Source organism: Motacilla alba, chromosome 6 (assembly GCF_015832195.1).
Source record: "Motacilla alba alba isolate MOTALB_02 chromosome 6, Motacilla_alba_V1.0_pri, whole genome shotgun sequence".
NCBI lineage: Eukaryota > Metazoa > Chordata > Aves > Passeriformes > Motacillidae > Motacilla > Motacilla alba.
In genome coordinates, this window is record NC_052021.1 from 9,501,670 (window position 1) to 9,526,664 (window position 24,995).

Below are 24,995 nucleotides of genomic sequence, written 5' to 3' on the forward strand. Positions count from 1 at the left end.
ATATCTATAAATCCCAGCTCTGGTAAAATTAAAATTTAAGAAAACCCAAATAAATTCCAATGCTTTTTACTTAACCTCGCTTGCCCATTTTCTTCTGTAAAACATAAGCTGTAGCTCTGATTAGTTACTTCTGACCTTCATCAGGTAGTAGAGCAGAAGGGTTCAGGTCACTGATATATGAGAGGGCGCTCAAAGCTGCCACAGAAGATGTGTGAAAGGAAAGGAAACCAGAACAATTTCTAATTTCCCCCTGGTGCTTTAGATTTAACTCACAGCTGTTTGAGCTGCGTATTTGTAGTTGCCAGCTATTTCCAGGGCCATGGGTTGTGAAGCACTCATAGCACTTAAAGAATCAGTTTTGGGTTTCTTTTCCCCCAACACAAATAACTGCTCATCACAAGCTGTGAAGGTGCAGAATGTGGAGAAAAAGCCTGAGGACTCAGACACAGAGAAGGGAGTCAGACATGTTACATGTCAGAGGTGTCAGAGGTGAGCAGACAGTGCTGCTGGGGGTGCTGGGACTTTTGGATTTCTGGTCCTGGCCAGTGTCAGTGGTGCACCCTGGCATTACCAGGTGGAGTAACTTTTGGAATAGCCTGAAATTCTGGGGGCACCTTGGTGTGTGGCTCTGCCCGCACTGTGGTACCTGCCCCAGCTGGCATTAACCAGGATTTCTACTTGCAGGCTCAGCAGATACTGAGACCTGAATGGAGCAAAAGTCCAAATTAACTTTCCACCCTTTCAAATCCTCATTTTTAAGCACTCTAATTAATATCTAACATCAGTTCAAAAGGCTTACTGTTGTCTTTTAAATGTAATGTTAACTCGCAGAGTGGATAAATATTATGCAATATATTCCATTAATTTTCTGCTGTGATTTTGTAACTCAGCCTGCCACCTGATGCACAGATTATTGGTACCATCATATGGAATGAATACTATGCAAATGTCCCTCTTCCCTCTGCTCTGGGCTGCATTATTATGATCATGCCATGCCAATTTGGGCAAGAGTAATTTTCTCACTTTTCTTTTTTCTCAATTTGGAATCAGAATAATTATATTGATGCTAAAGATAAGATTACATTAGATAAGGAGTCATGCTGCCGTGCTGTCAGCAGTGTGAGTTTTACTCAGGAATTCATGCTACCTAATGCTTTGAGCAGGAGGTAAAGCAAGCAGTGGCACAGCTCAGACACCCATATTGAGTCCAAAATACTGAACAGAGATTTTGGCTTGGAAGAAGTTGGAGCTGGGGAAATCTAGGTAGGTATTAGAACAGAATTTGAGAGCAATATTTACCTGAACTGATTATGAGTCTATAAAATAATGCTCTAATGTGGTGCATGTTTAATGCTTGATGTAAGCATGCTTCAGTTTTAAATGCTTTCCTAAACTCCTGGTGTCCCTTTCAGCCCTGACTATCCCAGCCACCACCTGCAGGGCTCTTGCACCGAAAACCCTGCAGTGGAAACAAGAGGGAGGGCATCGGGAGGTACTTGCTGCTGAAGCCTGGGCACATCTTCTCTTGAGCTGTGACAAGCTGCCTGGTGAGCTCCAGAGAGCTCCAGAGAGCTTCTTCCTTCCTTTCACTAACACTCCACACAAAAGTTAATCTTCCTGACTAATGGGCTGAGAACAGCTGAAATCCACCTGTTTGATGTGGCTTTGCTGTGGCTGTGTTCTCAGGTTTGGGCAAGAAAAATAAGTAGGTCTCTGTTAGTGATTTGGTTCCAAAAAATGCCAGAGCCTCACAATACTGGGTGTCTTTTTATCTGAGTTTTTGTGAATTCAAGTAAGAAGATCATTCCAGGAAAGAAATCAGCAAGGAATTTAAAAAGATACCTGCTGTGAATATATAATTAAAAGTCTAATTGACCCATTGAGGGGAAAAGAGGAATGCTGTTTGAAATAACAAAGGAGTGGTGCAAAAGTTGACAAGAGCTCTCTGAAATGACAGGCAGAGCACGAGCAGCAGAGGAATTCTCAGAACCTTGTTTTCCGTGACTCTTCCTCTCTTGGGTACTAATGAAGTCCTAAACTTATGAGAACCGTCAGTGCCCACCCTGGTTCATCTGTGGCATCTGTGCCTGTTTACCAACACAAATCTTTTCTCAGGAAGAAAAATATGGGTATGAGTGTGGCCATCCAAACAGAGACACTTTGTACCCCAGAAAATGGCAATGAGGAACCCAAACCCCACAAAACTGGAGAGCCATTTGGCTCCTGACTCTGCCAATAGTTTACTTGTACAAAGTACCTTTGTACTGGGGATTGATGGCAGGAAATATAAACTCCAAAGGCTAGTGAAAACCTGGGAAATGCCAGAGGTTAAAGCAAGAAACTTTTATTAATGTGGTAATGCTAGGAAAGGAAGTGAGTTTAAACATAATTTCTGAATGAAAAGAATCTTGCCACAAAGCCACAGTAGGAAAATGTGGGTTTGCTAATTTGGCTTCTTTTTTTTTTTTCCCTTCCCCTGAGAGCTGCTAGTGCTGGCACTGGTTACCTGCCTTACCCAGGCAAGGCCTTCTGTGATGATGGGATTTACAATCCACCTTGAGCAGGCAACTGGAAAGATGACCAGATTAGCAGTTTCTTATAAAAATACACATAAATAACAGCTCTCACCATCTAACATTATCCCACCTGAAAAGAAAAGGGGGTTGTGATTAAAACTTGTAAGAACAGAAACAAATTTGGGCTGATTTCTGTTCTCATGAGGGTCTGCTGGGATTGAAGTCCGAGGGACTGAAGGAAGGAGAAGGAAGTCAGCCTAGTGGGGATGAAAGTTGGCCATGCCCACACACTGCACTTCAGTAGTTTTCCAGCACTTGTAAAGCTCAGTTCAGTGGCTTTCCTCTGCCTGTGATGGTGGAACAGGTTTTTTTTTTTTCAGTTTTGGTTATAAAAAAAACAAACGGCACAAATTAACAAACAAAGACAGTGCGATGGAGCAAAAATCTCAATCTGGGCACACCCTCTCATCAGGGAGGGTAAATAAACAGCTTTTCTCTATTTTCAGCTCTCATTCTTCCCTTTTGAACTCCACCCATTGTACCAATCACCCCCAAAAGAATCAGCAGGTCTCCTGGCAGATGTATAAAACCAGAACAAGTTAGGACACTATCACATAGTGTGCTATACATCACCAGGTGCTCAATTTTATCAAAAGAGAGGACTTCAACAGGTATCAGAAGCCACAATGTCGGGTAAAAGCTTCCAGGGACTGAAGGAACAAGCTGAAGGTGCAGCAAAAGATGCTGGTAAGAAAGATTAAATATTGTTTTATATTTGGAGGGGGGCTTAGTTGCTGAATACCACAACCCATAGCTGCATCAGTGCTAGCAGGACACAGCTTTTTTTTTTTCTTCACTTTGCAAGTTTTGGCCATCGCCTGGAGAAGACCACAGGGCAGCCGTGGCTCTCAAAGCTGCCTCACCCCACTCACCCACTTCTCCCTCTGTGGCTCTTGGGCACTGTCCAACTCTTCTCACTCTCCAAAATGTTAAACTTAATATTTTTAGAGCAGCGAAGCCTTTTTTTTGTGGTAACAACCTTTTGTATTTACCATTTGCATTGCTCAGGATGGTCTTTTTTCATGCTCTGCAGTGGCTTTTAATCAGCACTCCTTTTAGTATGTTGGAATTAAGCTTTGATTAACATTTGCCTTTTGGCCTGTCAGTGCCTTCTGGTAATGTAATACACTGATTGCAATGGATAGTTTGTAGTGTACAGGGCATGTTTCTGTTGTGTTCTTCAGCAGTGATCACCAGAGTGCAGGGTTTAAAAAACCCTGTATGCACATTTCTGTCATAGCAATGCCCATGCTCTAAGGCTGAGCACTGTTGTCATTAGCGCTGGCATTGGAAACCAACTTCTCAATGCAAAGCATAAAAGTTTTTCCTTCAAATGAAAAGTTGCAAAATGTGTACAGCTTACAGTAGCTTTTTATAGTATATTCTCTACCGTGTCTGCCTGCTGCTCTTTCCTGGTAGTGTATAATTTGATTGGATATGGTTCAGGATTCTGATCCTGCAAACACTTCCTTGTATAGCTGAAATACATGAGTAACATCATTGATTATATTGAAGTTACAGAAAGTTTCCATACATTTGGGGATAAATGTGTTGTAGTCCCACAAACATTACAGAACCCCTTTCTGGAAAACAAAATAGTCTTTGCTGCATCCTGAATATATTCCTGCCAGTGAGGAGGCACTTCACTGTTTCATAAACTATCAGCTATCTTACAATTGTAAGGCATCTCACTTTTTAAATGTTTCATATTCTGGAGTTGATCTGTTACGTTTCTAGTTTCTGCTCCTCTTCTTCTATTCATATCTTGTTTGTAAAAATCTCCTTTCTCCTGTCCAGCTCTGTTTAATGCACTTGCTTCCAGTTTAGAACAGGCTCTAGTCCCAAACGGCCCATAGGGAAAATGCACGTTAGATGGCCAACCTACCCCCAGCATAATAAGGTAGAAAAATCAATAAAAGCAAGTGTAGTGTTAAATAAGCAGCTTGCAGCTAAATGTCATCATTCCAACTCACTGCTAATCTTTTCTTATCTCCTGCTTAACTGCCATTGATTTGCTCAGCTGACCGTAGGTGCCAGGTGAGTGCTAATCTCGGGGCAAGCTGCTGTGGCAGCACACAGTGCCCAGGGTGCCCTGTGAAGGGCACAGCCTCAGCCTGCTCTGTACAGCCCAGGCCCTTGCCAGGGGCACAGCCTGCTGCAGGCACGCAGAAAGCTGACTGACGTACGGAATTCCGTAACCAGAAACACCAACAGCTGGGAAGGATTTTGATTTTGTTTTCCCTTCATTACAGCAAACACACTGGGGCAGGCCACTCAGGATGCAGTCAACCAGATAACAGATGCGAGCCAGAAAGGTAGGAGCAATGACGTTCAAATCAAGATGGAGAAGCTCAACACAAGCCAGAAGCGGCCCATGCTCATTCTCCTCTGTCCCACAGGTGTTCTCAGCCTGAAAGTCCTTGGTTTCAGTCACCACTTTGTATAACCTTTAACATTTTATAACAACTTTAACGATTTTATAACAACCTGTATAAATCTCACAGAAGGATTTCAGGATCTGTTGCTTAGTAGCTCCACGCATGTTCTGGCAGCCTGTAGCTGACACTCCCTGGCCACCGAGTCTCACGCACAGCATTCAGACATTGGCTTCCTATTTAGAAAACTTGTGGGGACAGCTCTTCTTTCTAGAGGATTAAGTAACTCTATGTTACATCTTGCTCCCCCCACCCCAGCCCTGAGGGCAGGGCTCTGTCCAGGTCCAGCCCTACCCTGGATCCCAGCACCTGCTGGGGCAGCAGCTGGGGTTGAACATTACTGATCCTGCAGGTGAAATGGTGTTGTCAAGCAAGGGTTGGCATCTTGCAGCTGGGCATTGGGAACAAGTTAAACTAAAAACTAAGCTGATTATTTTTTTAAATTAATTTAATAAGATTCTAAATATGAGGGGTGAATTAGCAATTTTGGGGTCTAAAATATTTCATGAAAGCCAAAACACACTGGCAGTATCCTCTTAGAGCTGACACCTTCCACAGCTCCATGGATGTGACAAGAAGGGCAGGCTTGGGCACCTGTTGATGTTAGATGAGGAGCAGCAAAATGTCCAGAACCTTTTTTGAAGATATATCATTCCTTTTTTTGTAGTCTAATAATTTTCACACCTCTCTTCTATGATAAGTATTAAACCATGTTGCATTTTTCCAACTTTCTGCTTATCTTTTTCCCTCTCTTGCAGCTTTTGACAAGGCTTCCAAGACAGCACAAGATGGAGTAGAAAAAGTGGCCGGACAGGCTGCAGAAGCAATGTCTGGCTTTGGGAAAAAATGTGGATTTAAAAAATGATGCTAATTCAAGTCAACAGTACTGCTTGTATAAATCTCTCTGTGGTCTGCTATTACCTACTTCTTTGTGTAGAAAAATGAGAGCTATTTGATATCTGGATAATTTTGTTCTCTTCAAATACAAATTTTATAAGGCAGAAGGTCCTTCTCATCCTTTAAGCAGAAAAAAATGCATCTTTTAGCACATCTGCTCACAATTGTCAACGTGGCTGAAAAGGTTTCAGCAATGCTGTTGCCCTGCTCTTACAACAGCTCAGTGATTATTGCCACATTTGCTGAGTGTATTTACAAAGCCAGTGAAACTGTTCATAATTAGGACACCAGAACAGTCATGTGATGAAACTGAGTCTTCTTCCAATAATCAAAAATTACACTGGAGTTATATTTCTTGTCAGTTGTTTGTTTGTTCCTATCCTCTGCATTTTTAGATTAAGATAAATAAAGGTACTGTAAGATCTGCCCTACTCAGATCATCTTGTTATTTAATAATCTCATTATTTTGCTGGGGTTTTCAGTGAAGGATCGCACAGTGTCTTGCTAATCCCTTTTGCTCTCTGATTCAGAGCCCTGTGAGGTCACTGTAAGGGAGGGGAGTACTGAACCCTTCTGCAGTCTGGCAGAAGGATGGAAACCAACAGCCCCCACTGCAGAGGAGCCCTGTGGTGTCTGGGAGTGAAGGTGGTGTCTAACCCCTTCTCCATTCTCCTACAGTCTGATGCCCATCTAAATGTCTTGTTTCCATTACCCACAACACATGTCCTGCTAAATCTCCTGGGGACAAGCCCTGGAATCGTCGTTACCCCAGTGCTCACCTGGGGCACTGCTGTTGAAGCCGAGTGGCAGCACTGAGGTGCAAGAGAGGTCCCTGAGGGTGCTCTGCTCTTGCTCCAGCCACGCCTGAGCTACGGTTCGTGTGCAGGCTGTGTGCAGGCTGTGTGCAGGCTGTGCGGGTGCTCCAAGGCAGCCCCAGCCAGCCATGGCCTGTGCAGGGACAGAGCTGTTGCCACACAGGCAAGGGGGCAATCTTCTCGCCTAGGAGATGGAAATATTTATTTGAGATTGCTGCTTGCTGGGCAATCAGAGGCTGTGCAGCCAGACAGGATGCCCTCTTAGTGCTGCCTCTGTCAACAGAAGGCACTAATATCCACTCACTCACAGTAAGTGCTCTTAACTCAGCCTCAGGCTGTTTCTCATTGCTAGGCAATATTTCCTTTCTTTTTTTTTCCCCCTTTTTTCTTTCACTCTTGCTTTGAAGCCTTACCAGCCTGTTTCAGTAAGAATATAATTTGTGTCTTACAAAAGAAAATCCAAGCATGTCCAAAACTGTCTGGCTGCAATGAAATAGGGCAGTCCAGGCCTGTTTGAGGTATCAGAGTCTCGCACCTCTTGACCAAGCGCTGGGGTTGTCCAGGGCTTTTTGGAAGCCAGTGTCTGCGAATTTGGTCCAAGAAGAGACTGGTTCATCACTGGACCCAAAGACCACACTTGTCTGCAATCTGCACAAGGACTGCACGAACAGAAAAGCCTTTACAGAACCTTATAAGTAATAGACCATCTGTGAGTAAACATAGTCCAGGGCTTTGCACAGAGCAATGCCCTATGCAATGGCTCCTGTCATTTAAAGCTTTAAAAGCCTAAATATTTACCCAAGTACAAGCTCACAGAAAAAGCATTAGACTATTGCACTCTCAGTTACTGGGCAACCCCCAATAGTACTTTATTATTTAGTACTTTTCATAGTTACCTTCCTGATGGTGAAATCTTCAGAGACTGTGCTCTTTAGGCTCAGCATTTCAGACACCAGTGTGACACATACACCACTCTCCATCACACCTTTTTTCTTCTGCCTGCAAATAACTTAATTACAAAAAATATTTGTACACTTGCAAGTATTTTCACCAGTAAAACCTATTGTCCCCTTGCATGACAGACACTGCTCCTCCTGCTTTGTACATGGGGAATGCAGCCCTGACTCCTGGTGTGCAGTTTTATATCCCTTTATTCCAGTTGTCTTCAGTGTGACTACTCAGTTGTCAGTTCCCACTGCACTGGCCCAGGGTTGGCAGCAGCGCTGGCAGGGTAGGGACTGGACAGCCTGGCTGAAGGGACTACTGGAGGTCACCCACTGAATTAAGAGAGGAGAAATCACTTTATGCATCCAACCAGGGAGCACCCAGAGGCAGTTCTTGACTCCTGCTCTCCAGTGCAGGGATGCCCTTGCTGCTTCAGGAGCCTGATGGGAGTATTTCACATCTCTTTGTCCCGAGGGTGCACGCTGTGCCGTGGGCACCCGTGAGTCTGAGTCACTTGCTGGCAAGTGTTTCCAGGTCTAAACTTAAGCACTTTGCTCCACAAGTAAGGTCCCTGCCTTAGTCACAGTGCTCTTTGGTCTGGAAGTATTTGGGACTCTCTCTCGCTCATGCATCACATAGGGACCATGACCCAGCTCAGGACTGCATCCTCCTATCCCAACTGAAGCCTCCAGATGTTCTGTAAAAGTAAAGCAGACATCCCTAGAGCTCCTGGCAGCTCCTGTGCCATCAGCCCTGGACACGTGAAGTTATCTAACACTTGAGTTCTCAGACTTCCCTATATTAGGTGCTGGGTGTGCCTGCAGCTGCCTTAGCTATGAAATGCTGAGCAACGAGGATTCGTGTCTCAACTTGGCTGGGCTGCCCAGCCCGAGCACCTCTGCTCCATGCCCCATTCCAATGCCCCAGAGACCTTCCCGGGGGGCTGAGGGGCAAATAGCCCTCCTCATCTCCTCTTCACAGCTCAACAGGCCAGGGGCATGGGTGGGGCACAGCTTTTACCAGATTTTTATCCTTCTCTTGGGTGAATACTGTGATTAGTGGTCTGGAGGTTATCAAGAATCCAATCTCTCTGAAACCAGTCTTTGCAGCTGTAGTTTCCTGTCATGTGGCAAAGTAAGATCAAGAAACCTGGAGACGAATAAACTGTTGGTGTGTTGGATGCTGTTGCCCATGTGCCCCTGGGATGTCCTGGAGCTGGAGCTGCTGTGCAGGCTGCACGCTGTGCCCGGGTGATGCGGTTACACCAGGGCCTAACGATGGCAGGCCCCACGCCACCTCCCTCCTCCACACAGAGGAGCAGCAGCAGCGGGCAGCAAACTGGGGCCCTCTTGGTCCCACCTCCCAGGTAACCAAGACTGCTGGATTAGCAATGTTGGAAAGGATATCCCAGCCACTCCTTGAAATCTGAGCTTATGAACAACGTTGTCCAGCTCCCTTTTGGGGCTGTCAGCAGTGTCTGCCCTCAGGGGCCACAGCAGCACTGGGGTTTCCTGCCCATAGGACAAATGGACTGTGATGTTCCTTTCACATTTGAAGTTTATTTCCCACCAATCACACAGGTGGACCCTCACTCAAAACCCCACCAGGTGTGGCAAATAAGGGCTGTTACCCAAAACCTGCTGCACCTGGGCTGGGGCTGCCTGGCTGTGTGGGTCTAGGCTGGGGAGCCTTTAAAGGGGCTGTGAGAGGATTCCCCGGGGGAGCTGCTGGCTGAGGACATGGTGGGCAGGTAGGACCCGGGCATGCGAGGTGGCGGTGTGCTGGGAGGGTGGGCGCTGCGATCGAGCCTGGGGGATGAAGGCCCTGCAGCCATTGCCCATGGTGAAGGTGCTGGGCTTTGTCTCTGCTCTGCAACTCGGCGTGTCTGCCCGTGCTGGCTGGTGGCTGAGCTCCGGCAGTGTTTGTGTTTGTGCCTCGGCAGCTCCAGCCTCCGCGTTCGGCTCTGCCCCGGCATTGCCGGCCCTGGGCGCCGTGCCGGCTCAGCGAGGCCTGGGCCGGGCCGCCCTCAGGACGAGCCCCGCGGCGGCGGAGCCAGGCCCGCTCTCGGCAGCCCCCGAGCAGCAGCGAGCCGAGTTCCCCGGGACGTGTCCCTGTGCCGGGCAGGGTGAGGGGCCCTGCAGAGCAAGAGCAGCGGCTGTGGCGCAGGGGCTCCGTGCCAGGAGCTGTGCAGTTGGGGAGCGCAGTTAGTGAGATGTGTTGCTGCACTGGCAGATACCGTGACACTGAGTGCAGCCCGTGTCAGTCTAAATGCAGGCGTGATCAAAGGCCTGCTGCCTGCAGGGAGCTGCACCCCCTCGTTGGTTTTCCATGCCTTGAGAAAATGGGTCGTTTTTGTATTTGAAAAGTGGGGTGTATTTTAATGCTATGTGTTTTCACTCTGTGAGGCAAACATCACCTTTACCTGTGTGTAGGCAGTGTTGTGATGGCACATGCTCTCTCCTCTCCCATGCTACAGTTCAATATGTACCTGCAGTGCGTTGGTGTCGTGTAATATGGGTTGGTTCTGTAATTTTATTTCTGTGCTGATGTTCACTGGAAAGCCAGTGCTGGTGCTGTATCAGTCTACACCCATGGAAGTTGCTTATGAGCTAACGTGGCTTTCAAAAAAAAGCTGTACTTGTGGTACTGGAGTGCGTGACAGTGGGAACCATTCTTCACTTTGGAATTGGGATAGGATGAGGAGGGGTATTTCCAGTGATAATGTCATGTGATAACACACCTCGGCAAATACACAAACCTGTTGCTGACTCTGAGTCTTGCTGTCTTTGCGCATCTCTCTGCTGTCAGTAACTGGAGCAGCAGCAGAACAGGACTAGGAAATTGCAATTTCCTGTGAACAAGGCTGGCTGTGGGTAGTTGAGGATGTCACAGGGAACAATGTGTACGTTTTACTTCTTGGCTGCTGTGCAAAGAATTTCCACTGATCAGATGCTGGTCTGAGTTATCTGAAATATTTCTGTGTTTGTTTTCCTTTTTTCCTGCTTGCAGGTCTGTTTTGAACTTTGTCAACAACCCTCGACTTGATGTCAGTTTAAAACTAATATTGTTACTTTCCTTCTGTGTTTTTTTCTTTTTTTGTAAGCACATTCTGGTAGAATTTGCTTTCATATAATTATCTGAATAGTGAATAATCCTTTCAGATAATAATCTGAAAAGGTGAATAATCCTTTCCCTGCTGTCAGAAGATAAAATGAGGAAGGGAACCCCCACTACCCTCAGTAACTCTACATCCTATTTAATTGATATAAAGTAGGACTTTGTGGTCTGTAACAAAAAAATGGCAGTGGTGGGAAGAAAACAGAGCTTTTACTGTAATGCTGAAAAGGGACATTGCAGAGGAACTGTTGTTCATGAAGTGCCATGCCTGGCCTCAAGAGACATATTCCTAGAGCACCTGTGGTGGCAGCTGTAGGATACAGAACAGTTTGATACATGAACCCTTGTTCTGAGGTAGATGATGCATTTTCACCCTGCTTTCAGCAATATTTATTTGATCACCAGAGTGAAACCCTTTGTTGATCACAGTACAACACACAACAGTAGTTCTGCTGGAAAGCTTGTGATCCCAGAAAAAAGTAAGCTTAGTGTTTTGGGGTGAGGTCAGCTCCTGTGTGGCTGGACAACATAAAGGTGCCCTGTGAGAGGGACCAGGGCTCTGTGGGGGCCACATGCTCGCAGTCTGCCTCCTGCACATCCCATCTACAGCTGGGGGGACAAGGCTGGGCAGCTCAGCTTTTTGGCAGCTGGAGTGAGCCCACCTGAACCCCACCAGCTGCTGTTGATGCCCGAGACTCTGGAGGCTGTGCTGGGTCCTGCAAAGTGTTTGCTGTGGAGACAGTGGGGAAGGGCACAAACCTATTCTCCTGAACCAGACCTCGTAAATAAGAGGTTAAAATATTAATTATGACACACCACAAAATTATGAGCCTACTCTAACACAATAAAGATTTCATCAGACACTTTAGAAAGCAGGGTTAGTGCCTTCCATTTCTTTTTATAACTGTGAATTTTAAGTCCCACTGGGGATCAAAAGAATGTGGGCAAGAATCATCTGAAACTGGATACTTTTCTATGTAAGGTTTTGAAATGACAGAGTTGATTTAAGCAATTCTTCAGCGGAATGTTTTGCAATGCAATGTTATTCTGCCCGGTTCACGACGGGCTGTGCCAGTCTGTGTATCCCCCTGCGGCACTGGAGCCTTTGGTCAGGACAGCTGTGGCATGCACACTGTTTACCAACTCCCCGATATGGAAAAACAAAGCTTTCATTCCTGGGCTATGGAAAACTTCTGCCGATGAATCCACGCCCTCTCTCCGGGGAGGAAATCATAACAAACATTAATGTCTCTTCACCCTTTTATGCCTGGTATATTAATCACCCAACAAGCGCTCATGACTTTTCCCGGTTCCAGTTTGCATTTGCCCTCTAACTACTGGGAGGAGTCCTGCTTTGTCTATAAAAAGCTGCACTTTGCCAAACAGTGTAACAGAACCGAACTTAGGGATTCACTCGCCCGCCTCATCCGGGGAGAGAGGACTGAGCGCAACCATGTTCGGTATTGGGAAGAAGCTCGCTGGGGAAGCCGTGCAACAAGCTGAAAGCGCTGCACAAGTGGCAGGTAAATACAAATTGCTCCTTTCCCTCCTCCTGTGCCTTGGGTGTTAAAGTATTTGCTTTGTTCCCACCCCTGCTGCTGGGAGCAAATCTGCCCCCGGGGCATGAACTCTATAGATGCTGCCCTCAAGGGTAGGGTCAGCACATCCTGTAATCTCCAAGCCCTCTAACACTATAGTAAGTGAAGGTCTGACATTAACTACTGGGTTTCCAACAACTTTTCCTATTCTGGTTCATAGTGAGTGGGTGCCCAGATGATGCATTGATGACAGGACAGCAGAAAGCTGAGAGTGGAGGCGAGGCTGCTTGTTTAGGGCTTTGCTTCCTAATATGACCAGCCATGACAAGTATGAGCTCTGTAGCAGCAGTGTCCCAGCTCTGAGGGCTCTGATCCGCCCGGTGCTGCCCAGAGAGGCGCAGTGAAGCGCCCTGATGTCAGTGCTCCAGTCCTGCAGTCACACACCCCACCAAGAGCACAAGTGCAGCTGCAGGGGCTCAGGGCATGAGCCAAGTTCACTCCTGCAGAGAGTTTTGCTGAACTGGCCCTGAAGTTAAATAACCATTGTTAGTGGAGCTTTAACATGGAGACCTGCACTGCTGAGGTTCCTGAAGTGTTTGTGCTTAGGATGTGAGCACTGGAAACTGTTTCATATTTCTTTACATGACATTTAGGTAAACTCTTGAAACCAGTTATTTTGCCTGTGACTTCAAATGCTGTAGAAATATTACCTGTGGGCTCTTTGCCCAGTGAAGCAAGTGGGAAGCCTGCTACTTATTTACCATTACTTGGTTCTTTTTGCTGGGAAGATGAAGGATGAACAATCCCACAGCCACCTTCTTTTCCAAAGAATTTGGATATATTCTTAATTCAGCTATTTTTATGCTGAAGCATGAAAGAAAAACACCAGGATGAGGGCAATTGAAAGGGAGCCATCAATTTTTCAAATGAAGATTTCTTTCTGATTCTGCCATAGAGTAGTCCTAGAAATGTGTATTTTGTGGCAGCTTTTTGATGTTTCTAACTTCTTTAACATGAGGGAAACATCTGCTGTTTCCTATGCTGGAAGACAATATGGATGTTTTAGAAGGGACATTTATCATCTTCAGAGGAGCTGAGTGCTAATCTCCATCAGCTGATGGAACTAAGTGCTTAGGAGTCAACAAACTCTAAGAGCAAAGTTTATAAATAGTAGCTGCAGTCCTTGTCCCTCTGTCCCAAGCACTTGAAGCTGAACCAGCCCTTTGGATATCATCTGTCTGAAGCCTGGATATCATCTGTCTGAAGCCTGGATATCATCTGTCTGAAGCCCTTTGCCTATACCTTCCCAGCAAGTCCTGCACTGCAGCATGGCTCTTCCAGCTGGAGTTGGATTCTGGAACAACAGAGGGTGGTCCCAGGCACTGGCTTGACTTGGCCACTTCTGTGCAATCTGCATGTACCTTGATGTCAGGCAGTAAATACACAGCACACGATGCTGAACTCATCACGCCACTCTTAGTACTGCACTGACTGGAAGGATCCTAGAGGTACCCTCTAAACCCCCATTTAAATGAAAATAAAGGGGGATTAATGCCAGATTTCAAGTAAAAAAAGACTGTCTATCTGGTGGTTTTGCAACTATTCATTACCTTGTTTCTGAACTACTTCTGTTGTGCCTGCATGTGCCCCAAAGGCACAGTCCCAGGAGCCATTGCCAAGTACAGAGTGGCACAACTGAGCTTTGCAAGTATCTAAAATTAGCATCTATCCCATGGGTTCTGAAGGCAGTTACAAACTTGGCTGTGACCTAAGACTGCTATGGGAAGCATTTGTCTTAGCTGCATCTTATGAGCAGTGAACATCATTGACATTCGGAAACTGCAGCAAAAGATGGCATGTAATGATAATTAGCATGTCTTTTGGGTAGTAGAAAATGTCCTACAAGCTCCAGGTGAAATAGGTCACTGGTTTTTACAAGACACTTAATAAAACCACTGTTGAAGAGACATTCAGTGCAAGCCTGGAGACCTTTGAAGTTTTAGACACTTAAATGTCTCACCTCAGCATTTCTCCCTCCTGCCACTTCCATCAGGAATATCTTGCTCAGTCAGCCACCCCCTCAGTACCCATTGTGCAGAAGACATCTATGGTGTTTCTAAAAATAGTAATTTGAGCTAGGGTAATAAAATAAATACAGGTCCAATGCAAGGCCATTTGCCCCAAACTTCTGACTCCTGTAAGCAAGACTTCCCTGATCACAGCTTTTGGAAGCTGATAATCCAAATATTTACCACTATTTTCTAGGCTTTAAGACAATACTTTCTCTTGCTCTTCATTTTTCAGTATGTCTCTTCTATTGAACTTTTCCCTGCCTTTAAAAATACTCTGGTCTCTTACAGAATACATTTTCTTTAGGTACAAGAGAAAGTATTAGACTAATAATTTTTGGTGTGCTGCTCATAGAGCATGCCAGTTCAGAGAGTGAGCACCAGTTTATGCAGCTGGTAAAAGAATCTTTACCAATCAAACTGCTCTCAGCAGATCCTAGCCAGGCTAAGTAAAAGGAAGGTTTCATTGCACCCAATTCTCTACCAGCATTTGTTTCTGAACAGTCTAGGTCCCCCACATTAACATCCATGATCTGCATCAACACCGACATGTATGGATGCTGTGGGGAACTGCAACCAGAGTCCTAATAGCACCTCTACCACTAGATCAGAATGCCCATCCTTATGGAATAATAATTCATCTTCCAGCCCTGAAACATTTAGGGAACCCTTTGAAAATGTGACTGTTGAAATTAGGGGAAGGGTAATGACTGCTTAATTGACTTTTTTTTTTCCTCTTAACTGCAGTTGACACTGTGAACCAGACTGTGCAGCAAGCAGCAGAGCAGGCTAAGGCTGCTGGTCAGAAAGGTACGGTAATGTTTGTGTTTATTCCAAAACGTCAGGACCCAGACAGGGTCCTCAACCCTGCCTTGCTTCTTGTCCCACACCAGCTGGGAAAGGGGTAGCTATTGCAATGATGCTACAGTTACCTTTGTTCTTTTCTCTTTTAAAAGCACTTGATGAAGTCTACAAAGTTGCTGAAACTGGTGAAAAAGCTGTAAAAAATGTAGCAAACCAAGCAACTTCATGGGGCAAAAGCTTTGGACAATAAAGATCAAAATGTATCAGCACTGAAATTTTTGTAAACAAGTTTCTACTACATATACTCTGAAATAAAGACAATACTCACACTCTGCCTGGCCTGCATGTATTCCTTTGGTTACACATATAAAAACACGTTTACAGTCACTGGTCTAGAAAGACTGGATTACTGCACAGAGCAGGCAACTAGAGCTGTGTCAAGCTACTACTGCCAAGATGTTTTTTGGTTTGTTGTTTTTTTGGGTTTTGTTGTGGAGTAAAGGCTGGCTTAAAGTGGGCAGCATGTAAAGTCAAGGTGTTGAGAGCTGGTCTCCCATTTGTCACTGAGCCTAAGTCCTGATTGTGTGTGGGTACAGGTGTCACAAGCTGAGCACCCGCCAGCCCTCTCCAGACAAGGTAAGAACTGCTGTGCCTCTCTGACTGTGTTTGTTCTGATCTCATTGGTAAAACCACAGTTAGGTCCTGTGTTGAGGAAGGCTCAAGTGTGTTTGAGGTGTATGTGAGCACTGCACAGCAGCACTGTGACGCTCAGAGCCAATGCCAGCAGCAGGAGGTTGCACTGCTGCCAGCAGAGCACTTGGCTGCAGTAGCTGTCAGTCACTGGGGCCACTCCAGCAGCTCTGCACAGCACAGGCACAGCAGGCAGTGCTGTGCCACAGAGGAGGCACTGACCGTGTCTGCAGGGCTCCTGTTAAACCCACACAGGAACAGCAGCTGAAAGAATCAGAACCAGGTGATTCTGAGTAATGCGCCAACAACCAGAAAAAATCCTCAGAAGCCAGGAACACTCTGTTGTGCCTATGAACTTAGAATGAGATCTTAGAATCTGATACTACAGACTTCTCAGTTAGTAACAGAATAATTTAGAGGTTACTTACCCAGCATCTTGAAATCACAGCAAGAATTTCCATTGCTTTGACACTTCTTCCTGATGGTGACAGTTGACAACAAACAAAAAGTGGTATAGTACTGAGTTCCTTGCTGGGACAAAAAAAAATTATTGCTCTGCTTGCTCTTCTGTATAATAAAAACATTTTGCATTTAGTAGTTTGCAGGTGACATGTGACCCTGAACACTGTGGTTGTCATCCTCATGGGCTTCACTTGCAGCTTTGGAGTACTTGCTGAGCTGCTATTCAGCACAAACTATGTACCTAAGCAGTATCAAGTGCTGAATGAGAGCTTACCAACACCCAGTAAGGATGTGCTTTGCTCCGTGTAGTAGGTGTGAGCCAGAGCAGTTACAAACCTGTGTTCTGGTCTGACTTCAGGTCCTGACTGGCTACCAGCCAAACAGTACAGCAAGTTTCTTAGTAAATGTCTAGTGGCATATAAGTGAATACAAGCAGTGGTAAGGTTATTAGCTGGCAGATAAGACTTGGGTGTTTGTGTGCGTATGTACATTATATGTAAGGAGGGTCCAACATCTAACTGAAGTTACAGTTTTAGTAAAAAAAACCCCAGTATTTATAACATGCATCCCAGAGAGTGATTGCCTTCTTCAGCTGTGGCTTGGGCTGGGAAAAGGCTAAAGCTGCTTTGTACTCAAACCTCTGAAATCACATTAACTCATAGAAAACGTCCAAAATTTTGCTGCTTTCTTCTCTGTTGTTGTTGCTGGGTGCTGAGAGGTACGTGCACAAAATGTGATAAGGAACGTGCAACTCTTTTTTTTTTTTTTTCCTCTTAACTGTCTCAATGTTAGGAGTGAGGCCAACAATGCTCAGAACTGTGTGAGATTATTTCAGAGCAGGCTATCGCAAGAAGTCAGGGATCACTGATAAGGATTTAGTTCTTGTGTTTAGCTACAAAGGGCAAATCAGCTGACATGCTTCCAAGTCAGCCTCCAAGCATTTGTCTCATCAAGAATCTCAATTATTTGATTGGAAGTACCTTAAGTATTTGTAACACCCACCCTTGGATATGCTTGGATTCATGTCTCCAACAATGACTGTTTAACAAGAGGTCAGTAACTACTGCAGTCAAGCTGCTGAGTAGAGATCCAGCGAACCCTAAGGACTCATCTCTGGGTTTAGTAAAATCATGCCAGGTGTTAGGTTTGCTTTTTTTTTCCAAGATATCCCCTGAAAAGAAGTGGTAATGTGTGTGTACACAAGAACAGAGGATGCTTATATACTGGGGAATACAGGCATGGTGCAGGCTTTTGCTTTTTTTCCCTTCCAAGTTGATAGGAGGTAGAAGATATCCCAGTTAGCTATCTATGCCAGCTTTCTGTCTGCTCCAGCACTGAAAGGGTCCCATTTTTCAAGTTTGCCTAGCCAAACTAGGGCTGCCCTACCAGCTATAGAGGAAATTAAGCAGGGGAGAGAGAACAACAGTAAGAATTTTGCTTTAAATGAATTTGCTGCCAGATAATGCAACACTACTTTTAAGATTATTTCTATTTTTCGTAATATAACTGTTTATTTGTGAGCTTTTAGCCTCCACGTTTTGGTTACAATTTGTCAGAGCTAAACTGTTAAAACCATAATGGTTTATGTAAAAACAGCACTGAAGAATATGATCCAGGATACAGATCTTGTGTTTAGAGATCCATACCTTGATCACAGTAATTCTCAAGCTCTAAGGGTGCATGTTTTTTTAAAATAGTATCAGTGTGTATATAGATATGCTGCACTTGTTTTATCTGCAGTACTTTTATAGCCCTAGATGCTAGCATACATGACGGAGTAAGCCACCAATTAAATGCCTCACACAGGTTTATTGCTCCATGCTAACTACTAAATAGTTCTTCACACAAATTTTTGAGGATAAGCTAAAAAGACCTGAAATTTTTTACTAAATATGTGCAATCTTGCTGACAGGCAAGCTCAAGAGACAAAGATCTGTATTAGTGAGCCCCTTAAGATAATTCAGGGACAGTATCTTAGTAGTGGTCAGGTAGTGAACTGACATGTGTGCTGTGAAGAGATGCAGATTGTAGCTACGGAAAGCTATTGCATGAAATAGAAAACAGTAATACACCGGCATAGTTGGTTTGGAAAGGTCAACTTTTTTTTAATAACTGCTCTCTCTCCAGGTTATGTCATGCAGTTACAAAGTAGTTAGGAAAAAAGCATGAGTTTCTGGGAGGGACTAATTGTCTTTTTAAAAAAAACATTCATATTCATTACATAAATAACATCTGGCACTTCAAGGGGACTCCAAGGGACAAAAGCCTTAAACTTCAAAAACTGTGCTTGATCCAATATTTTGTTGAGGTCCATTTTGTTGTACTTTATGTTCAAAACCTTCAAGACCTCCTGATGACAAAAAAAAAAAAAGGCTGTGTGTGTTAAGACAGTGAATTAAGTTTATAGCAGCATTCTAACTCCTCTGTGGTTTGGCCAATGATTTCTGGGTTCAGTTTCACTCTAGTTGTTCACCAAGGCAGTATCTAATTTTCAGAAAGCCTCTGAAGGGAAAAGACTGAAAAAGAATTCCAAAAAAATCTAAGTGTGATTACTTACCAAATTCAGAATATCCTTTTCTTAAAAAAAGGAAACAACCTACAGTCAGAGTAGTTATGTAGATACTTGATTAAAAACATAACTAGAGTTGCTCAATAGTTTCAGCTTATAAAAATATTAGTCTGTCAGCGCTACAAACGTCATGATGATAGTCAAACTAAAAAGCTTGAACAAGCGAGGAAAGGCAGTCCTGTAACAGTAGCTCAGTTAAAGAAAAAATATTGCCTTAAGAGAATCAGGCCTGAAGCTTTACTACAAATAAAAACTAGACTCCTATCAAAGTTAATCCCTGCTGGAGGCCCATTCTTCCTTTGACAATGCCACAGCATTGATCATACAAGGCCTTACTGAAAGTGCTGAAGCCAAAATTATGTCATTAAACAAAAGTGCATGAAGTAATAATGAGCTAAGTGCTCATATAGTACAGTATCTGATCTGAAGTCTGAGAAGTGGCTCAGGTGGCAAGACCACTCTTCCATACATAAAATGTACCATTTTGTTTTGTAGGCGAAACACCCAGAATGGCCCCCACAAGTGCAGATGAACTGTTATCTTCAGATACATACTTGTATACAATTTCCTAATCCATGGATTTTTATTGTAAAAAAGACTAGTTTGGAACTGAAACTAATTGAGAATAGAATCCACTATAATGTCAGAAGAAAAGAAAATTTGTGGTTACATGTAAACTTGTGATAAGCTTTCTCAAGAAGAGGGTACATTAACAGCGAGGGGTGGGATACAACAAGGAGCGGTCATGGCCTGTTTATGTAAAGGTCAAACCAGCCTCATTGTACACTTTGAAGACCTTCTCAATTGCATTGACATAGGCAGCTGTTCTCAGGTCCAGACCCAGGTTGTATGTCATGGCAGTACGCATGATTTGCTGAAACAGAAAAGGTTACATGTAGTTTCTGCAGGTTTATCCATAAGAGCTCAACAATTTTGCTTGTAGGATCTAAGTAAGGAGCTGCTAGATTGGTATCAGAGCTCTGACCCTTTGTGGATCAATTCTGAAATTTCTTGATTCCCCTTACAACTGACAACTGAAAGGGAAAGACATCTTTCCCAGGTCACTATAATACCCCTTTTCAAGTCTTACCCTGATAGGGAGAGATGAGATGTTTCAAGTAGCCTTTGTCCCACTAATTAAACATGCAGCATTGAGGAATTAATCCAAAACTGCTAATGGTGAAGTAAAGCACTCTTATGTACATGTCCCAGATTAGCCAGGTACAAGAAGACAACTAAAAAGTTTCTACTTACTACAGTAAGTAGAAAAAACTACTTCTACCAGAATAATCTATGGTATTTATTATACCCAGTTAAAGTTGGCCATGATGGCACAGAGCAGAAATTCTTCATACTCTGACTTTCATTAATCATGTACTATTTATCTACTCCTTTAATTGCAAAGAAATTCTGTACAACCTATTGAAAAACTGTCCCAAAGTCATGTGAGTTTTCCTTCATGGAAGTATATAGAGTTATGCAATATTTACCCGGGCAGAGCGTTCCATCGTGTAAGCCAGCCCAGAGTGCACGATGTCTTTCTCAGATGCACCCTGCAATAATAGAGAATAAAATCAAGGTTTAATCCAAGACGCAAAAAGGTCCTCATTGTGTGCTGGGGACAATGAGATGTTGGATTCCTGTAATTACTGAAGCTTGCTCACTCATTCTCTTCTAATGATGGGTGAAGAATCTAAATAGCCTTTACTGTGTTATGTGAAGAGCTAGCTAGGGTCAATTCAATTCTAAAACCTCAGATGTAAGCATTGAAGATTTTTATGGGCCTAGCTTCTAGATGCATGATGCTACCATTATCTACTGATGCAGTAATTACTGTTTTCAGCCTTCAGACCACACCGTAAATATCAAACAAAAAAGTTTCCAAGAGTCAACAACCTATTGCAATTGTTTTGAAGACAGACAGGTTTGAGGAAGGGCATAGATCCCAAATTCATATACTCCACATTACATTAGCCCTTAGCAACTCCACAGCTTTATTCCCATTAAAATTTAAATACACAGAACGATAAGCAGTTGAAAAATTAGGATGAATCATTACAGGTTCAATGTTCCATCACCCTGATTGCTGTAATTTACTAATAATTTGACATCTGGGTCCACAAAACATTTGCTTTCCTTCAAATACCAATTTGGGCTGGAAGCAGAATGTACTAGGCCAGTTTCTATGGCTTGTGTTTAAGAGATCCAGCATTTGCTTTAAGCCACAGAACCCATAACAGGCTACATATAGCCTAACATGTATAAAATGTACCATTCTGGATCAGGCTAAAGTCTATTGCTATCATCTGACTGTAGTCCAAGTTTATATGCACTTCTCCTGATTTCTTCCTGAGGAAGCATGGTTTAATGTTTTTCACAACTTGCTGGACTTTTCTCCCCTCCTCATTTGTCCCACCTCCTCCTGAATTAGAGTTTAAAAACCTAACCAACTGATGCTTTTAGTTTCCATGTATCTTTGGCAGAGTATTGCACACCTGAACTGTCTGCTCTGCTTGGAACCATCCCCTTATTCTTCATTCTGCACCTCACTGTGCTGCTTTTGTTGGAACACATCTCACTATCTTCCAGCATTCCCTGCAGTAAACAGTCTATCCGTACCCACCTCCTTCCATATCCCTCATTCTACAGATCACTGTCTCCACTTCAGGCTAGAAGGACCTAGGTTAGTCCATTGTTCCATGTCAGAGAAGCTCCTGTATTTTATCTATCATTGTGATCTTGCTCTGAACTTTTGCCACCCTTGCAGTGTTTGAAGATGCAGAGACCTAACCTGCACACAGTATTCAGAAGGCAGCACACTCTGAATTCATATGGTGCATCATTAGTCAGTCTTGCCCCTTCAGAACAATTTCCAATGCTGGATTTGGTTATTGATTGCAGTGGATTTCTAGGCTTGTATTTTGTCATCAGCTCCACAATTTCCTTTTAAATGCAAATGGATGAGCTCACAACCCATCCCTTCACGTGGAAATTTCCCCACCATGTATTGCTACACAATAGATAGCAATGAATTTTACCTGACATTTCTTTGCCTGTTGACTCTCTCTTAAAGGACCAAGCTACAATTTTTTCACCCAGTTGTTATTCTGGAGTTACAGAAACATCAAACTCTCTGTAGTGTGATATCTTGTTCAAAGGTTTTTGGAAAACCAGGCAAACTATATCAACAAGAGCTCCAAAATACAAAAAGCATCTGTATTAAAACTGTAGCTTTTTTACTATTTTGGAGGTATTTTGCATGGACTGAAGTAAAAGAAATCAAAAATAGCTTATTTCCAATATTCTGAAGCAGTTCAGATCATTTGCTTGCTTTGTTTGGCCATCAAGCTAATCATACACTAATGCTTTGCTCGGGGGAAAGCGCTCCATGATAGCTACAATGGTAAAATTTAGATTTCAGTTACAATATCAGTATAGATAATATAGAGTACAGCTCCCCTAACAGTAAAAAAAAACAAAACCAGCAGCAACTACTTACCGATATCCTATCTTGAAATTCTGCTGTAGGCACAACTGGAATAGTTCCCCCATGTTTCCCAAATTTTCTTTCCAAGCTTTCCTGGACAGACACTAGGGGAAAAAAAGTAGATGCCAGGTAACTGAAGAATATGAAATTTTAGGATTTTTTTTTCCTTAGGACAGTGAACAGTACTTTGGTATTTTCACTGATATTTATTTAATCTTAGTTCTTGGAATTCTGAAATTCCTAAATAGGAACAAAGAGCATTTGAGACAACACAATCTCAAAGTTAAGAAAGGGATTTACGTGAGAATTGCTATAACTCTCCCCTACTTTAGACACACCTTAAAATGCATGATTTATGAGAAAGGGTTATATTAAAAACAATACAGGTATATGTTTTGTCAAGTCCAGTGTCTCAAGATTCTAATGTTTTATACAGAGTACTGTTTAAAATGGAGCAACATCCTCCAGTTCTTCTCCACTGAGCTTCCTCTCATCACATAATTGTTATTGTTTCCCAGAAAGCAGGCAGCACAGAATGACCATAAGTGGAGCTGTGAGCCATAAGCAGGTTTTTCTAGTGCCTCTCTCTATTATATTATTGGCCTTTATAGAAATCCTTTATTGTTGTATGTGCAGAACAATGGCACCTGCTTGAACTTCATCTGAATGCTTCCTGAATACCAAGTGTGCAACTGAAAGTGTGCAGTTTATTTAGAAGTAGTAAATACTTCACTTAAGTAGCTTGACTTCACTATTTTACAAAACTGAGGAAAGAATTTAAAGATAACCAGAAAAGAATGTGTTTAACTTAAGTCATTAGAGCTGCAGGTCAGTTAACCTATGAAACCTTTTCCATTATTTAGTAAGCAGCAATTACAGACTTCTGGGGAAATTGTGATGAATTTAAAAGAGTTCTGTTTCCATGTCTCCCACATTTGGTGTTTGCTAGTCCAGTCTATTAATTAAACAGTGTGTGGAAGCAGAAGTGAGCACTTACTGAGCAAGTGGTAGTTTGAATCTCTTTCATATTTGAAAGTCAGACGGCCATAACTGACGTGGTTCAAGTTTTTCAGCCATTCAAAGTAGGATACTGTTACACCACCAGCATTCAGGTAAAGATCCTGCATAGAAAGAAGAAATATTTTGAATTGTGACCCTGTGACAAAGCGCTATCATATTCTGCAAAAGCAAGCAGCATTATTACTTTAAACTGCAGCACAGAAGACAATCCAGTTCTTACTCTTACAGGACAACACCCTCTTCTTCAAGGATTACTTCTACTGATTTAAAATAGAACTTGACTTCAGAACACATCAAGTTCAGATCTGCTTGACAGACTACTTACTTCTCTTTTACCACAAGTGTAAGAAAATTAGAGCATTCTTAGGCCATCTCAGTGAGTAAAGGCTGAAGATCAGCTACTCTATCTAGCAAGATCACTTGATCAGGACACCCTTTCTCTGTGAAAAAAATTTGTCATTACAGCTGGCTAGGTCTTCTTCTTTCAAACTATCACTAAACTTTTTTCAAACTATCTATACACTCTGCAGTACATGTTTCTGTCAGAGCATCATCCAGACACACCATGTCTACAAACTGGCCAGAATATTTATTCTTCCTTGTTACTGTGTTTAGTGCACTTCTGATTGAGCAAATGTCAACTAACAATCATTATCTTTGGGCATTTAAGTTGTAGTGAGGTCTTTAATAAATGTTATAATTCTTCAGCAACATTGACACCTGTTTCCTAGACATCAGTTATTAAAAAAACATTCTTAGAGAATGAATGGCTATTAATAAAAGCCTTCAATAACTAGGGTCTTGGTACTCTTCACAAAAATGTTCCTTTGAAATGAAAATCAAAGGTCATGATAGAGCCTTACAGGGATAACCATGATATTCCGCTCCAAGAAGATTTTGTCAGCTTCAGGAGTTGTAGGCCCATTGGCACCTTCAGCAATAATCTGAAAGAAATCACAGCACAGAGTAACTCAGAGGAATAGATTTGGGTTTGTTCATGCTGATTATTGAAAATTACTACTTAAACAGATCATCTCTGGTTTTCATTTCCATTTGAACTCTCTGACTTACTTTTGCTTTAACCTTGTGTGCGTTGGCCTTGGTCAACTGCTTCTCGCTGGCAGCAGGGATGAGAATGTCACAGTCTGTTTCCAGAATGCTGCCCTCAAGTGGCTTTGCTTTAGGGAAGCCCATGATTGTCCCGTGTTGCTGTGTGAAGAAAACAAACCTCAGTGGTTTTAGTGTGTTGTGCACTCATGCCAATTTCTTCCCTTCTGACTTTCAGAGTGAGAAAAAGGAGAAGCAAAAGTACTAGAGAGGCAGCACGTAATGTAATTCCTATCCTTACTTAGACATAAAAAGCAAGCTACAAAGCTTCAGGAACAAAGTTCCCAAGACTGAAGCATAACTGCTCTCTGCATAAAGACACTGAGAAACATTTGGGCTCTGGAATATTTAAAAAAAAAGGTTCCTCTCAGCTCTTAAAATAGCTTTCAAACAACTGAAATGACTCACTAGTCTGCTACACCCAGGATAAGTTGCATCACATAAGATTCAAATGGTTTTTAAAA

General features: G+C 43.2%; 1 protein-coding gene across 1 annotated transcript in view; it reads right to left on the reverse strand.

Annotated features, from left to right (window-relative positions):
* Positions 1–18,428: 18,428 nt before the first annotated feature.
* Positions 18,429–24,995, reverse strand: part of GLUD1 (glutamate dehydrogenase 1) — a 29,191-nt gene continuing 22,624 nt past the window's right edge. Inside the window, exons 8-13 of the mRNA XM_038140623.1 lie at positions 24,496–24,633; positions 24,288–24,368; positions 23,402–23,525; positions 22,417–22,508; positions 20,408–20,470; positions 18,429–19,791 (exon numbers count right to left, since the gene is read on the reverse strand). Of these exons, the coding sequence (XP_037996551.1) occupies positions 19,672–19,791; positions 20,408–20,470; positions 22,417–22,508; positions 23,402–23,525; positions 24,288–24,368; positions 24,496–24,633 (618 nt within the window). The 3' untranslated portion in view covers positions 18,429–19,671. The remainder of the gene's footprint in view (positions 19,792–20,407; positions 20,471–22,416; positions 22,509–23,401; positions 23,526–24,287; positions 24,369–24,495; positions 24,634–24,995) is intronic.